Source organism: Paralichthys olivaceus, chromosome 10 (assembly GCF_024713975.1).
Source record: "Paralichthys olivaceus isolate ysfri-2021 chromosome 10, ASM2471397v2, whole genome shotgun sequence".
In the NCBI taxonomy this organism is placed as follows: domain Eukaryota; kingdom Metazoa; phylum Chordata; class Actinopteri; order Pleuronectiformes; family Paralichthyidae; genus Paralichthys; species Paralichthys olivaceus.
Genome location: NC_091102.1, coordinates 21,540,729 through 21,555,641, shown reverse-complemented (window position 1 = coordinate 21,555,641; position 14,913 = coordinate 21,540,729). Strand labels below are relative to the sequence as shown.

Below are 14,913 nucleotides of genomic sequence, written 5' to 3'. Positions count from 1 at the left end.
ACTCTACTGCTGCAATCTGGTCCTGGACATCAACACTCCCTAGTCTGTGGTGAACCTCGTGGAGAATCCTCTGACCCTGGAAGCCGCTGCCTCGGCCGTCCAGACGAGCCACGATGATGTTTTCAGAGCTGACCAACACCGAGTCCCAGCTGAGAGAGAAGCGGTCACTCACTGCCTGACCACCGGGGGCGCTGTCACTGAGCAGGACAGAAGACAAAGCATTAGTTACAATCTAAACATTTAATAGACCAAATTCATAATACCTTGGTTTGTCTCTGGCACAGACCAAAACTCACAGGGTTTTTTTTTAACAGTGGAACTCTATATGGCACAGAGGAATAAGATATATCAGACTGTAGATAAACACATACACAAAGACACACACAAAAAGAAACACACCCAAACACAGATCTCACGTATACGCTCTTAATGCAAATAAACACGTACATCATTTCTGTTCACAAACATCCGAGTTCACAGACGCGTACGTTATCAATGTGTTCCCAGTGTGTCTCTGTGTCATTTAAGTAAGGACAGAAAAATATAATTTATAGTGTGCATCTCTGAAATATCCTGTAGTATCTACTGTGTCATCATAGGTGGTACATACACCAGCAGCAGCAGTCCATAGTGACGGGAATCGGAGAAGTCTGGTGGGTAGGACATCTTCAAAGGTAAATCTATAATAAAACCATTAAAGAGAAGCTCATGTTCATGTACCAGCAATATTTCTGTGACTCACTGTAACAACGAGGCAACAATACTTTCTTCTCACCAAAATGTTCCATTGGAACAGTTCTGAAGTCAGTCAGCTGGATCCTTTTGTACTTCAAGGCTGCCTTCAGGAAAGAGTTGTTCTCAAGAATGTAGTAATCTGTAAAAACGAGGACAAAAAAAAAACATGAAAGTCAAGAAATTGCTGCTAGAAATCTATGTCTAAAGTGTCTCTGTGCACAAATGTGCCACACCAAATGAGGATTTATCTATGGAGCCAGTGAAATAATAAGATGAGCAGAAAGGTGCAGGTGAGACGGATACAATCTGAGAGCTGAGCGTTGTTTCCGACATGGTCTCATTTTGTGGTAAATGATCAGGGAGCTGAATACTGAATACATTCCTTGATTTCATCTCTGTGGGGATTAGCTGTTGCAAATAAAGGAGAAATCCCTAAATTAGAAAACTGTTAATAGAAACGCAGCAGCAGAAACCATATCTTTTATTTACAAAATTGCACATTTTCAGCTATAAAGGATTATTTCAACACATCACTGACAAAAAAGTGACAAAAAATTCTAAAAGCTGTAAACAATTCTTAATTTATTACAGAAAATAAAATCATTTGCTGCTGACCTTCATTCAAACAACAATAACTTGTTCACTGCCTCTACTGTTAAACTCAAACTCCAAAAAAATACAGTCTATAGGTTCCATTTCTGAAAGGTGTTTTTCTCGTAACAACTATCCTTACTCAGGAGTGCTGTTATTTTCCCCACATGTAATAAACAATGACTCTCTGATTTGGCAATTTTTTCCATTTAAGCCATCTGAGAAGCAGCTAAATGAAATGGAATTCATCCAGCATTTCTAATGGAAAACCCAAAATCAATAGACGTCTCATTATGAAACCGCCAGAGGCCTTGGGTTCCCAGCTGTGGATGAAGGGTCTATCCAAATAACCCTCGGCAAATTGCTTGCTTTTCTGCAGCGCAGCTGTTAACTTTTCTGTGAGTGTGTGTGTGTGTGTGTGTGTGTGTGTGTGTGTCCATATTTATTCTGGTGGGAAAGGAAAATTAAAAGAAAAAAGAACAGAAGGAGGAAATCTAGATTTGCAAGCTTGTCTGGTCCGTCTGACATTGATCAAACACAGAAGCCAACTTTTTGAAGCAGAGAAAACAAAACTAAATAAAAAGTACATTTGAAGGTTTTTCCAGTTTTCTTCTAATAATAATTAAAACTCACCAATAAAGTGAGAGACAGCCATATGGGCAGTGTAACAGATTAATGGAGTACATTTGTCCACAATCCCACTGAAAGCTGCAGCACAACAGCTGGGACTCAAACTAATAATAGCTGTGAAGGTAGATAGCATTACTTGCAGTTGGCTAACTTATGTTTATAGGCTGTCAGCAAAGTCCAGGAGGAATTAGTTTAGGAAGAACAAAGGTTGTGTTTCCTCTATACCCTGGATGTTGGCTTAAGGCACATTACTGCACTTAAGGCACCTTTTCTAAGTTTTTTCCAGTTTTATTTGAACAATGCAGAGCAGACTGACCTGCAGTCTGGCATTCCCCTTATTCCTGTCAATGAAACTGTAATTGAACTGTAACATGTCAATTAATAGAGGGTGGATTTTGCTTTTGGATAGAATCTGCAAATAGCTTGTTCAGATCCTTGTAGCAGAAAGAGAACATAAGATTGCCTTATCGTGTTCAAGACAAGCTGTGTTCCCGCATCGTCTATTTCTCGATCATTCTCAAAGAAAAACAAAAACACCCGAGGCACACTGCTCACTCTTGCAGGCATCAGTTCAGTGAGGGAAAATACCTGGAAGCCATGCCTGTGATTCACACAAGCTATCATGGGACTATAATAAGGTGGATAACCATGTAAACAGCCTTTATAGCTAACTTTGGGATAGATTAAAACACCTCCTGTAACCATGGCAACCTCAGCTACCAACAGCTGTAGCCCTTAGAATAAAAAATGCACCACAACCGTTAAATATAACAGAGAGTACACCTCAGACAACAGCAGCTTGTTCCGAAGACGCTGCTGGAGATCTAGCGAGAACTCAAATCTTTACACTGTGTTCAAGCCTCGGACCAAATCACACGTCTGACATGCTTGAAGGGTGTAAACCTAATTGGTCCCTTAGATGTTTAGGAGGCAGTCGACTGCTGCAGACGCATTTAGCTACTACTCTGCTCACTGGTGGAACCGACTCCACAATTGATTGTGTTTCCCCCTCATTGACTGTGTTTTGAAATGTGATTCTGATCCATTAATATGCTTCATGCACGGCATTCTGAGTTCCCTCTCTGTGTGAAAAGGGCTTTACCATGAAGCTGAAATGCTGAAATGACTCCAGTTGCTTGCTGTAAATGGTCGGTGTAGCCAGTTACATGTGCTATAGTACGTATTGTATTAATAAATAAATATGTCTCCATTCTCCCAGCATGCTCTGCAGACACTGCAGAAAAGCAGAATTAATTTTTCTTCAAAGCTGACTGGGTTGATTCATCTTGACCAGCGATGGTGCAGCAGGACCTTTGTTTCTCGTTATAGAAAAGATCCCCCTGCAGACAGTTATTAATATGATCACCACAAACCCGTCCTTCCCACAAGACTAAATAACATTCTTACTTGAGTTATTGAGGCTGTGTAAGATCACACTCGGGGCTCCAGGGCCTAAAAGGATAAAAAAATGAAAGATTACAATTGATGTAAACATGCTTCAGTTTCTCTGTAATCCTGATCGAAGGATCATGTGTGTTGTGTAAAGATAATGAAAGACACATTTTTGAATTGGAAAAATTTAAAAGCCAACAGCTAACTTTTTTTCCATAATTTTCCGCAATTCATTTTCCTGACATTATCACCTACACTGCCACCCTATAGCTTCAGAATGACACATTAAGATCAGTATTTTCAATGTCCTTTGGAAAAATACTCAGTCACACGTTAACAGGATGGCAGGTTAACTCTTTTTATAACACATTCACACATTTATATTCATCCCATTCGACTTTCTTTGCATGAAAAATCAAGTTTTCATTGCTATTTTGTCTCTTGCACTCTGTTGATGAATTGGTTTCACTGTGTGCATGAACCAGGTTGCAAACAGGAAACCAATCAGAATCATTTTATGAGTGGAATTTAATGGTTTGTGTAGCTCTGGACTACGACAGGTGTCAGGCAAAGCTTGCTGGGGTTTTGTGAACTTGGCCCTCAGAAGACAATATACACTCTCTCCATTATTTTTATTGCTTTTGGGAGAGGGAGCACTATTATTGTGCAATAAATCACCTCACCAAAGCCCAAATGCTTCAGAGCATGAAGCGATCTCATCTGCTCAAAATGAATTGAAATCACAAACAATGAGAAGAGTCAGCCTCTATTAAATGAGCTACCTAATAGTGCTACCTAAAAGTAATTATACACATTAGAGTGGCTAATTGTTTTCATTTTATGCCTCTCGTTTGGAACTGATGAGGGATACATGTAAAACTGAATAGATGGAGGGTGACAGATTACGAGGTGTAAACCCTGACATCTGCCAGATGATCTCTACTTGAAAGAAAATGGCTGACAAAGTCATGGAATTCTTTTACTGCACAAGAAATGAGAGGAAGAAAGAATAACAAATCCTATAATCTACAATGCAGTAATATTGGATTTACATTCATCCAATTTTCCCAGAAGTAGTTAGAAAGAAGTGATTACTCAAAGGAAATTCAAATAAAATGAATCTTGATATGTGCAGAGATTTAGAGTTAGCAGCTTGCTTTTGTCAGACAGGTTAATTCAAGGAAAGCCTTGATGAGAAACACTCCGTGCTCTTGCCATAAAATATTAAAGGGCGGCTATGGCTGAGGGGTAGAGCCGTCATCCTCCAACCAGAAGGTCGGCAGTTTGATCCTAGTGTACTTTGGCAAGATGCTAGACCCTGAATTGCCCCTCATAGAAAAACAAAGTGCTGCTAATAGATGCACTGTATGAATGTGTGTGTGAATGGGTGAATGGCAAACTCTACTGTAAAGAGATTTGAGTGGTCATCAAGACCAGAAAAGTATTTTCAATATTTGTCCAAATGTACTTCAGGTAATGTGGGGCAACTTGTGCAGGAGAACTGATTACTTTGTAACAATAAAATCTAATCCTTGAAGAGTTGTGTAAAATCCTTCTTGCAATCCCATCTTCATACGAGTCATATATAATTTTATAGAAGCAGAAGAACTGGACCTGGTCCTAAGAGATCGGATCACAAATGGACAGCGTTAAGTATCTCTATTTGCAACTGGTACTAAACTGCTTCCTGAATGTGTCTCCTGTGACCACTTGTGATTGTATCTCACTTCCCCGCTTTATATGCAAATAAACATGTAGATCATTTGTGATTGTTATTAGCAAGTAATAATATGATAGATGGGTCCAATGAGAATGTGTGTGTGTGTGTCTGAGAAAGAGAGTGAGCAGAGGGGCTGCATGAATGAAAGCATACAATTATGAACAAATATGTATATCAGAGTTGCTTATTGTGACCGGGGTCATTGTCACTTGACTGGAATCCAAGCAGCCGACACAGAGCTGAACCTTACAAGTAGGATAGTGGATATGCTACCTACCTTTACATTGGAGGATGATGTGCTGGTCTGTGGGGCTGATGTCAGCATCAAAGAACAGGCAGTGAGCTTTGTTTAACTCGCACGTTAAACACCGTCGTGGGAACAGACCCACAGTTTTAACACTGAGGAGAGAAGGTACCGGGACAATTAGAGGTGCACAGAATCAAGGCGAATGCTGGCAATCATTTATCTTTTTTATAGTCATGTATTATCTGTGTGGTCACAACCGGATACAGGTGTCACCTCTATATGGTGAAGAACTGAATTGTCAAATTTCTCCCCAAAAAACCATCAGTCGACAAAAATGATTATTGAACAAAACAAATCTGTAACTACTTTCGAAATGAATTATTCAAACAACAATCTAGATTCTCCAAAATGAGTGTTCCCAGTTGCCATTGTCTTCAGTCTAAATGATGCACACATATAACACCACTTTAACAAGAGTCTTAATAAAAGACAAACACAATAACAACACCAGGTACAGATTTCATAATAACTAAGAGCCACACAAACCTGAAAAGTTGCCGCCTTCGTGGAGAACCCTCAGTGCTGAGAAAATAACTGTCAAAGAAACATAAAAACTGTCAAACCTTAAATATACCATGAGTGTTGCATACACAGCAACAAATGCAGTGTTTAGCTTGGTTTTCTTCACTCTGTTTTCGGCTTTCAAGAAAATGTGAAACGTACAGGTTGTCAGTGTTCTCATCATATGCGATGATCCTGGTCACCTCCCAGTTTCCTGATGTTAGATGTCGGACTTCATTTTGATCTGCTCTGAACTGAGAGGAACAAGAGAAGAGAAGGATGAGGTCATTTATGTAAATGTGGGCAGATTTATGCTCAGGTCTTAGTCAACAGAAACAGAAACAACAGCATCTGTCCTTTCCTCAAAGTCATGTGATTGACATGGTTGTTCGAGGCAAGGGCGACAGTTATGTCACTGTGTTACAATGCAGACACTTTAAAGATGTGTTCTGACAGGGAAGTCAGTTTCATATGTGTATCATTAATGCATATGAATAAATGCAATTTCGAGGAGATTGTTGAAAAAACACTTCACCAGAGGCTTTAGGTTTCAATAACGAACAAAAGGAGGTTGATGCAATGCAAAAACACCCACATAGGAATACTTCACATGCATAGAGAAGTTACGATGGTACCAGATTATACATTATTGATTGTTGGGGGCATATAAACCTAGACTGGAAAAACACTCCAGGCAAAAAATGCTTTGTAGTCATTGTCGGAATTTGACGTAGGAGATTACTGTCTGAAGACAGTACAACCATTTATTGAAATCAAAGGCAGTTTCTCGATTTACATTTTTTTAAATGGGCGAGTTGGGGACTTAATACAAAAAGAAAGATGGCTGAGGACTGGCATGTTGCATCTACATAAAGACTTGACTTAGTATTACGTACCAACAATAGCAACAGCAGTTAAAAAACAAAGGTGGTGGAGACAGAAGTCTGGCAGATGCAGAAACAGATGACACGGACAGGATAGAGTGCCTTCAAAAAGGTGCATCTTCAGTGAGAGACTTTGCAGCCAGGACTCATGCTGACACCGCGACACAGCACTTTCAGTCAGGATTGAGGGGGAGGAGCTTCTGAAACACTACCCAACTACGACATTTTCATTTAAGCAGTTCGACTGCTCCATTTCAAAAACATCACCATCCACACTAGCACCTGAACATATCACATGACCGTTCGCTTGCACCAGAGTAAAAATGAAGCAGATTATTTACTAAACACAGTTAACCTATCCTTTGAAAAGCTGCATCATTATTAATATTGTTTTCCCATATCTGGAATAGAATCTGCGAAACCTTTGTGCTTCTGACACACGGATACCAAACATTGCTCCAATAACCCTGTTGGTTTCTACTAACAATATTACAATCCAATGTGCAACCTGTGAATTATCCTTGTATTTAAATGGGAAGTTTGAATAGCTGTGTTACTGAGAACTGGATCTGTTTATTGGACATTGTGTCAATATTGGTGGGAGGAAAGTATAAAAGTGTAAATAAGGTACAAGCAGTATCTTGATTATGGTAGTGCCTGAAATAAGAGTTCAACAGCAGCATGACGAATGAAGGTCACTGGGAGTGATTTCCTCAGCTTTTGAAAACAGTTTGAGAGCATCCACTCAACTACACATTGCATGAACAAATCTATTATAGCAATAAACATCATTCATCCTAGAATGAGTTTTGTTTAAAACTGGGGCTACACATGGTATCAGCTTGATAAATGTGTCCCTCACCTGTGTGGTGAACATGGCGATGTGATGGAACTCTCCACGTCCTCCTTGTTTGACCGGAACAGTCAGGAAGAACCTGTTGCCATCTTTGGAAAACACCGGTTCTTGGTTCTGCAAAAAGAAAGAGGGATCAACTCCACAGCAGTTAAATCAGTCATATTCCTATTTAAACCTGGATGTAAACATAGGACTAAAACCACATTTTACATATATGATTGACAGAGTTGTTTTGCTCAAATTGTTGTAGAAAAGTGTTGTAGAAAACCCCGATCAGGGTACCAATATCACAGCCTGAGTGTTTTCCCAGGTACTGAAAACCTCAGGCATAAAGGAGGGAACTTCAAGCCCCTATCATCCTGAAAGCCAGGGGGCACTAGAAAGGTTTCATCAGACCTTGAAGTCCATGCTCAGGAAACACTGTGTTGAGTCTGAAAAGGACTTGGATGAGGCTGTGCCATTCGTTGTGTTTGCTGCTCGTGAAGCTGTACAGGAGTCACTCGGTTTTAGTCCTGCCGAACTGGTGTTTGGACATGAGGTTCGTGGCCCCTTAAAACTTCTAAAGAAACTTCTCACTTCTCTTGCCAGAAGGGAAGAAAGTCAATAGTTATGAAACTCAGAGCTCGTGTTCACAGCTTTTGATGGATAAACGTACACTTTGCTTCTGTTGGCACTGAATGCATGAAGCCTTTCACAGGAAGAGAAAAGGGTAGTTAGCTTGCCCAGCAGAGAGAAAATGGCACCATATACCATGAGTTGAAATACAGAAAAGTATCATACATTACGACCATTTAAAAAAAAAAATCTGCTTCTTTTTAGAACCCAAATCCAAGTGCTGTATTCATTTGCTGTTATGTCTCTTAAAGTAGTTCTGAAATGCTTTTGTTACTGTTGTATACAAAGGTTTGGATGAAAATACTAATGAGTTGTTGGTTTTTACTTCATGTACTTGGAAGGTAGAACAAACTAGGATGAATTGTGGTCTATGCATAATTTGGGAAGCCAGTCTCTAGAGATTGTGAGGACTGCAGTTTGTGTTTGTTAAAGAAGTTCCTGGAAGATGTTCAGAGTGCTGTGGATCATTAGAAAACCAGCCTCTTTTCAGTGTCAGTCTGCCAACTGACTGCAGGACATTTGCATCCAGAATTCTTGACACTCAGTGGAATCCATCCTTCTCCAAAAACATCTTTGTGGCTGTTTTGAACTCCATCTGTCCACAGCATTTGGTTCCAAAACAACCTTGCATATCTCACTTGTTGACTTTTGTGGTGAGGTTTCCCTCTGATCACTGTACAGTGTAGCAATGTGACCCTACACCTGTTTCTTAAAACTTGCTGGAGCCTCTGCAGTCATGAGTTATATGTCCTCTCGGTCCAGCAGATGTTAAAAATGTCTTGTTGTCTAGATCTTTTCTCGACTCTGTCAGTTCTCCTTAACTTTCATTTGTTAAGGACATTCCGGATGGAGGAAATGGAAAAGCTTGACGCACTCGCCACCCCTGCTCTGTCATCATTGGCTACCTTTGGTTTGGATCCTAAGTCAAATGCTTGCAGGAGCCCTTGTTGAGTGTAAACAAACTTAAGAGTCAGAGAGTTTATCAGCTGACAAATCCTAATGACAGTGGTCGACCTGTCTTCAAGTACTACAGAGTCAAAAAGACCAAAATAAATAATAACTCTCTGACACAAGAAGGAGTTTTTGCACATGCCAGTACTGTGATGAAAATACATGTACTCAAGTACTGCAAGGAGATTAAAATTAGTGGTGTAGTGGTTTAGTGCATTTTCACTTCATGCTACTTTATACTTTATTCAATTAAATATCTAGAGGAAATCAATCTCTACAGAGACAACCTTAAATGTTCAGAAGGTGTCAGTCATTATAGCTCAAATATAATACATTATATAAAAACTACTGAACTTGGCTAATAGAAAACCATTGCACAGGAACTCTGGAGAAAAATCCGACATATAATCTCATCAGATATTTTAACCGCAGTCAAATGAGCACATTCCTGCTGTGTATTGAGCCTGTGCTTAACTGAGTATATCACATTTAAAGTTTGTAACTGGAGATGAATCTCACAGTAACTCAAGTCTACCCAGAGGGAGCCTTTGTCATTTCTGAGAACATCGATGTAGATCTCTGAGGTCCTATGTGGAAAGCTTCCAGAGAAATACATGAAAAGATACTGACACAAACCCAGTCAGTCAATGAGCATTTCACAGATTACCACCTTAACAAAGACAAGCAGCTTTCTGTGCCAAGATTTTCAAGTGGTTAAATTACCCACAGCTAGAGCCAAACATGTTCAGCTGCAGGGCTATATGATCACATCCTGCCAAGAACCTCCCCTCCTCTGTCTGAGTAGATAGAACATGCTTTAGATAAGAGTGGCCGGAAATTTAATTCTGTCAATTGACCTAAAAGAACCAAAGATGATCAGGGCAGTCAGGTAAAATAAAACCAAAAATAAAAAAGCGACAAATAACAGTTTTGCAATCCTAAGAATTGTTTGGTTTGGTGTCATTTCAATTGTTCCTCACACTCATTAAAGCCTACAAGTGGACACAGGAAATGTGAAATGTTCTTTACCAAAATGAATAGTAGTAAAATGAATAGAAAGCAATGCTTCAAATGACAGGTTCTTTGATTCGTATATGCCCAACATACTCTGCGTCTCTGTGTCTGCAGGGGAAAGCTCTATTGTATCTCTGTTTAAGTCACAGGCCGAGCAGCAGGAGAGACAGGGGCCCTGCCTTCAGGCTCTGAATATGATCAGCTGACCAGAATGAGTCAAAGGGCTGACACCGGTCCTTCTTGCTGCTGCTCAGCCTGTGTTTGCATCACCAGGTGTTGGATTTTGGGGATGAGCAGAGCCCTCCTTCAAGATACAGAGCACTGAGGCTGAAGACGAGATGAGACAGTGGTGCCTTTACGTCTCACAATTTGAACAGAGTTTGAGATAGAATCTGGTGAAATGACAGCACTGGATCACATGCTTTTAAAAATGTTAAGTGTAGACTATGAACTTTACCTGCTTGGAGAGCCAGAGCTCAGAGCTTTCTTCATGTCTCTGAAAATGAAATGGGCAAAATGTCACACTGGTGGTAATTTACAAAAAACATCAAAATTCACTTGTGTTTTACAGCTTTTGCTCTTTTGTTTCTGCTATTTACGTCTACAAAGGTTTGAAAATTGTGAACAACAGAGCGGGAGTGCAGATACAGTATAATCACATCATAATCACATATTTCCCCCTGGAAATCATTTTTCTTTCATGGCAGCAACACGAGTGGAAAGGATTTTCCCTTTTTCTGGTTGATTTTCACACTTTAGTGAAATGCTTTCCAAACAGAATCATCTGTCATATAATAGAGCCCTTATTTTGTTGTTAACTTTAACATGCCACTGGGGACACCATCCCTGGACCGAACCCTCATTTCTAACCAATATGCATGAGCGGGAGCCAGACTTTTGGCAGGGGAGCCTGGACGCTGTGTCCAGGCCTGAGCTAAGCCGCCTCTTGGCTGGACAACATGTTGGTTCATGCAGATCACACCAAATCAGGATCCGCAGCACTGGAGAGCAGCCGGTGAAGTCCCAAAGTTCAACTGCAGGGTTAACGCTGCTACATGTCGTCGCCGTTCAAATACAGGGAGAATATGGAAGCAGTCAAATCCAGCAGATGTTCTGAGGTTTTCTTAGAGCCAAATAATTATTAATTCAACTTAACTGACAAAACAGCAACGTTTTGCAAGGCCAAACTCAAAACCCTTTCCCTTGTAAGAGTGAATTTCAACTTTTATAGAAAATGCTTTAACAACAGTCCTGAATAACTAAACATCAGTACGAGATAATTGCAACACATTACCATATTTTTCACATGGATAACCAAATGGAGTAGATGCAGTTTTTTTAGACATGTACCTTTAGCCTCTTTTAGCATAATACATATTTACGATACCAATACGTGCATACATAAGCTCTTTTTACACGGCTCTTGTTTAAAAACACATCATGTTAAAAAATTAAAGAGAATGACAGTTGCAGAGTGTTTATTAGCTTTCACTAGCGTACTGCATCTGAACAAATCAGCCTGCATCTGTCATCATTTTGGAAAAATCCATGGTCGCTGGCAAGATATGAGAAGACTGTTTGTGTTTGTATCTGTGAAATCAAGAACCTGCGGCTTAAAACATTACTGTGCATTTGCAGTTACAGTAAACTGCGTGCAGTGTGATAATAGAAGGCTCCACAGGAACAGCAGCAGTGAGAGACGAGGCTTCGTCAATTTAAAATAATCATCACTTTAAATCAATAGTTACTATTACTGAAGTGATTATATACGAAGAAACTGATTTTCAAGCCACATTTTACAGTTTAAAATTTAACTAGGATGGTGCTTTTGAATTGAGTGACGCCTGGGCCACACTCCCTGCGTGAGGGTTAAGGTTAGAGTTACTGCTCCTCTGGAAAGTCTAGGTCTCACCTATTTGATCTTTAACCACAGTTGTACTGTTTGTCTGTTAAATATGTCACAACATAAATGATTGCAACACTTCCTGCACCCGTTTCAAAGTGAAAGCACTCTTGCGTTTCTGTTGACTGATTAACAATTGTTTGTCCTGACAAGGTTTTTATTGCTATCGCTGGACTGGACGGTGCGCGGTTTCATACCATTGAGTCCTGGCATTTAGTTTCTTGTACAGCTGTGCTTTTATTCAGGGAAATAAAGTTGTCATAGCAGAAACCTAAAGGTGCAGTTCCGCTGCAGACACACAGATGAAACGCTGCATGTGTGAACAACAGACAATTCTGACTGCAGCAGAACCGTGGGGCAGCCATCACACGCCGCTCACGCAAGCAGTGTGGCCTGGGCGTTAACTTGGAAATCAAGTCAGATATAACTAAAGAACTGTAACGAGGTTTAATCAAACACTAACCTTGCAAAGAGCACTGCACTAAAGTTTGAGATGTGAATGTGGAGCATTATGTTGAATCGCACAGGTAAGAAAAACGGCCATATTTCATACATTTATATAATTTAGCAATAAATATCCAATAATAAGTACTACCACTTATTCTGTAAAAACCCAAGGTCTTATTACTGAAGGACCCACGGATAGACACACACAAACACACACACACAGACACAGACTTACCGTGACACAGGCTCCAGTGGTAGTGTCACACACAGTCAGGATGGAGATGTTCTGGGCGCGGTTCAACCACCTCACAGATGTCTTGGTCTTGCTGATCCACTTCACCATGGACACATAATGTTCCCTGTGAAAAACATAGATGGATGTTTATAAAGAAGCCAAGGATGCAAAGCATTTCAAGATCAGGTGCAGATAAATGGAAGATTGCATATGTTGGACAAGTGACCTTTAAATATTAAATTTGTAGCTACCTTAAAGAGATGACTCATTTTGGAAAAAAAGCTTCTACCTCAACAGAACCACAACGATATTTGTTGGTCAGTGTATCCTTTGTTATGTTAGCACTTAGCTGAGGTGAGCTTACAGAACAACTTCTAGCGAGAGTAACTGCAATGCAGGGACACTGCAAGTTGACAAATGCCAAGTGAGGAAAAAAATGACCAAACAAGGTTTAAAATGCCCAGAGTTTCTGTTTGAGTGTCACAGCAACGGATGCAGTAATGTGAAAGACAAAAGGCAGCTTCTCTCACCGTAGTTTGAGGGTCTCTGGAGGCATGAGCTCCAGCGTGTGCGTGGGCCCGTAAAGGTTCACGACATAGAGCTTCACCACTGGGTTGGGTTGGCCAGCCTGTGTGCGGAAGCAATGGTTCAGACTCGAGACAGAAAGTGTCACACGATTGAAGGTGATTAATATTGAAAAAGAAAAAAGAGCAGCCCTTCAAACTTTTCAAAGTGCATCTACGTTTGGACAAATGTGGACGTGTTGACATGCAGGGACTATTACATGTTGCATTGAAGGAACACTTCGCTGAAGCAAATTACAGCCGTAGAAAAACAGGCATCTGCATTCTGTCAATCGACTCATTTGAGTGATGCTGTGACTTCAAATTCATAAACAGTCCCATCCCTCAGACAGTGTGACACTGTGGAGATCAGAGCTTTAGGATGATGAATTTTATTCTGGAGGTTAATTTGTTTCTCTTGTCGTCATAGTGTTTTTTCGCTCTGGCTGCAACAACCCACTCTGTGCTGTGGTTTGTGTGCTCTCTCATGCTGCACAGGGTGAGTCATATTAGTCATAGTCATCTTATCTGATTGAGCACTGGTGGACAGTGTTGCCATTAAACATAGTTAACTGTTAATATTGAATGTAGCATGCGTCCTGCACATCCTCGAGCCATTAAGGACAAATATGCCGAGTGTGTAGCACTTTATGAATAGTTTGCAAGGTATGCATTCCGCAGACAGACAGACAGACAGACAGACAGAGACATTTATGGAAGTAGAAAGTATCTGAATATTCCCTTAGATTATTCTATGAACACATTCTGTTGGCAAATCAGATACATACAATACACTCACTTCAGTCACTACTTTGATGTCATGAGTATTAAGTCAAATTACACACACACACACATGCTAACCCTTCTGCCTCCCGCTCTGTGCCGACAGCACAGACATGAGAAAGATGTTGAGTCTCTCATCTTTCTCTTTAAAGACAAAAGAACATAAATGTAACATAGAACAATAACCGTAGTACAGTAAGATTTCCAAATCATTCATTTACCTTGGGGTATGGGTACTGCTTTCCTTTGGGGTACGCCATGCCGGTGAAGCGAGGTAAAGCCATGTTGGGCACCAGACTGTCGTTGAGCACCAGGAAGGCCAGTCTCTCTCCATCAGGTGACCACCAGTGTGCCACATGGGTCAGAAGGATTTCCTCTGGTTGGAGGGAGACACAGAGTGAGCTTCTTTCAGAAATATGCTACTGTTATATCCCACCAGGTGTAAATTATAAGTGGTGAAGTGTATTCTATTTGTCATGTAATAGAAAATGCAATTTTATGTAATCCGTAATATAACTCACACTCGCAAAAGAGCAGAGGAACCAATCAAATACACAAGAACCAAATAAACTGAAATGGGGAAAAAAGGCTCCGATAACAAAGGAGGTATTAAATGAAGTTATATTTTGGGGTCAGCAATCACTGCCTGCTAAATAATTATACTTCACAAATTTAATTAAGAATAAAGCAGAAAAAAAGAAGACAAAACAGCAGTGCAGTCACTGTAGTTGCTTGCCTTTTTAGATTTAGAAATGCTTTACATAATTCCCTTCCCTCCTGAGAGAG

At 40.3% G+C, this 14,913-nt stretch overlaps 1 protein-coding gene across 2 annotated transcripts in view; it reads right to left on the bottom strand.

The window, feature by feature from the left end:
• Positions 1–14,913, bottom strand: part of LOC109637320 (inactive dipeptidyl peptidase 10) — a 186,003-nt gene that overhangs the window by 5,223 nt on the left and 165,867 nt on the right. For both annotated transcript variants that reach the window (XM_069533120.1, XM_069533121.1), the window contains exons 9-20: positions 14,349–14,503; positions 13,312–13,409; positions 12,782–12,905; positions 10,654–10,692; positions 7,623–7,730; positions 6,039–6,130; positions 5,862–5,909; positions 5,346–5,467; positions 3,364–3,408; positions 776–874; positions 611–680; positions 3–197 (exon numbers count right to left, since the gene is read on the bottom strand). In XM_069533120.1, coding sequence (XP_069389221.1) covers positions 3–197; positions 611–680; positions 776–874; positions 3,364–3,408; positions 5,346–5,467; positions 5,862–5,909; positions 6,039–6,130; positions 7,623–7,730; positions 10,654–10,692; positions 12,782–12,905; positions 13,312–13,409; positions 14,349–14,503 — 1,195 coding nt within the window. The remainder of the gene's footprint in view (positions 1–2; positions 198–610; positions 681–775; positions 875–3,363; positions 3,409–5,345; positions 5,468–5,861; positions 5,910–6,038; positions 6,131–7,622; positions 7,731–10,653; positions 10,693–12,781; positions 12,906–13,311; positions 13,410–14,348; positions 14,504–14,913) is intronic.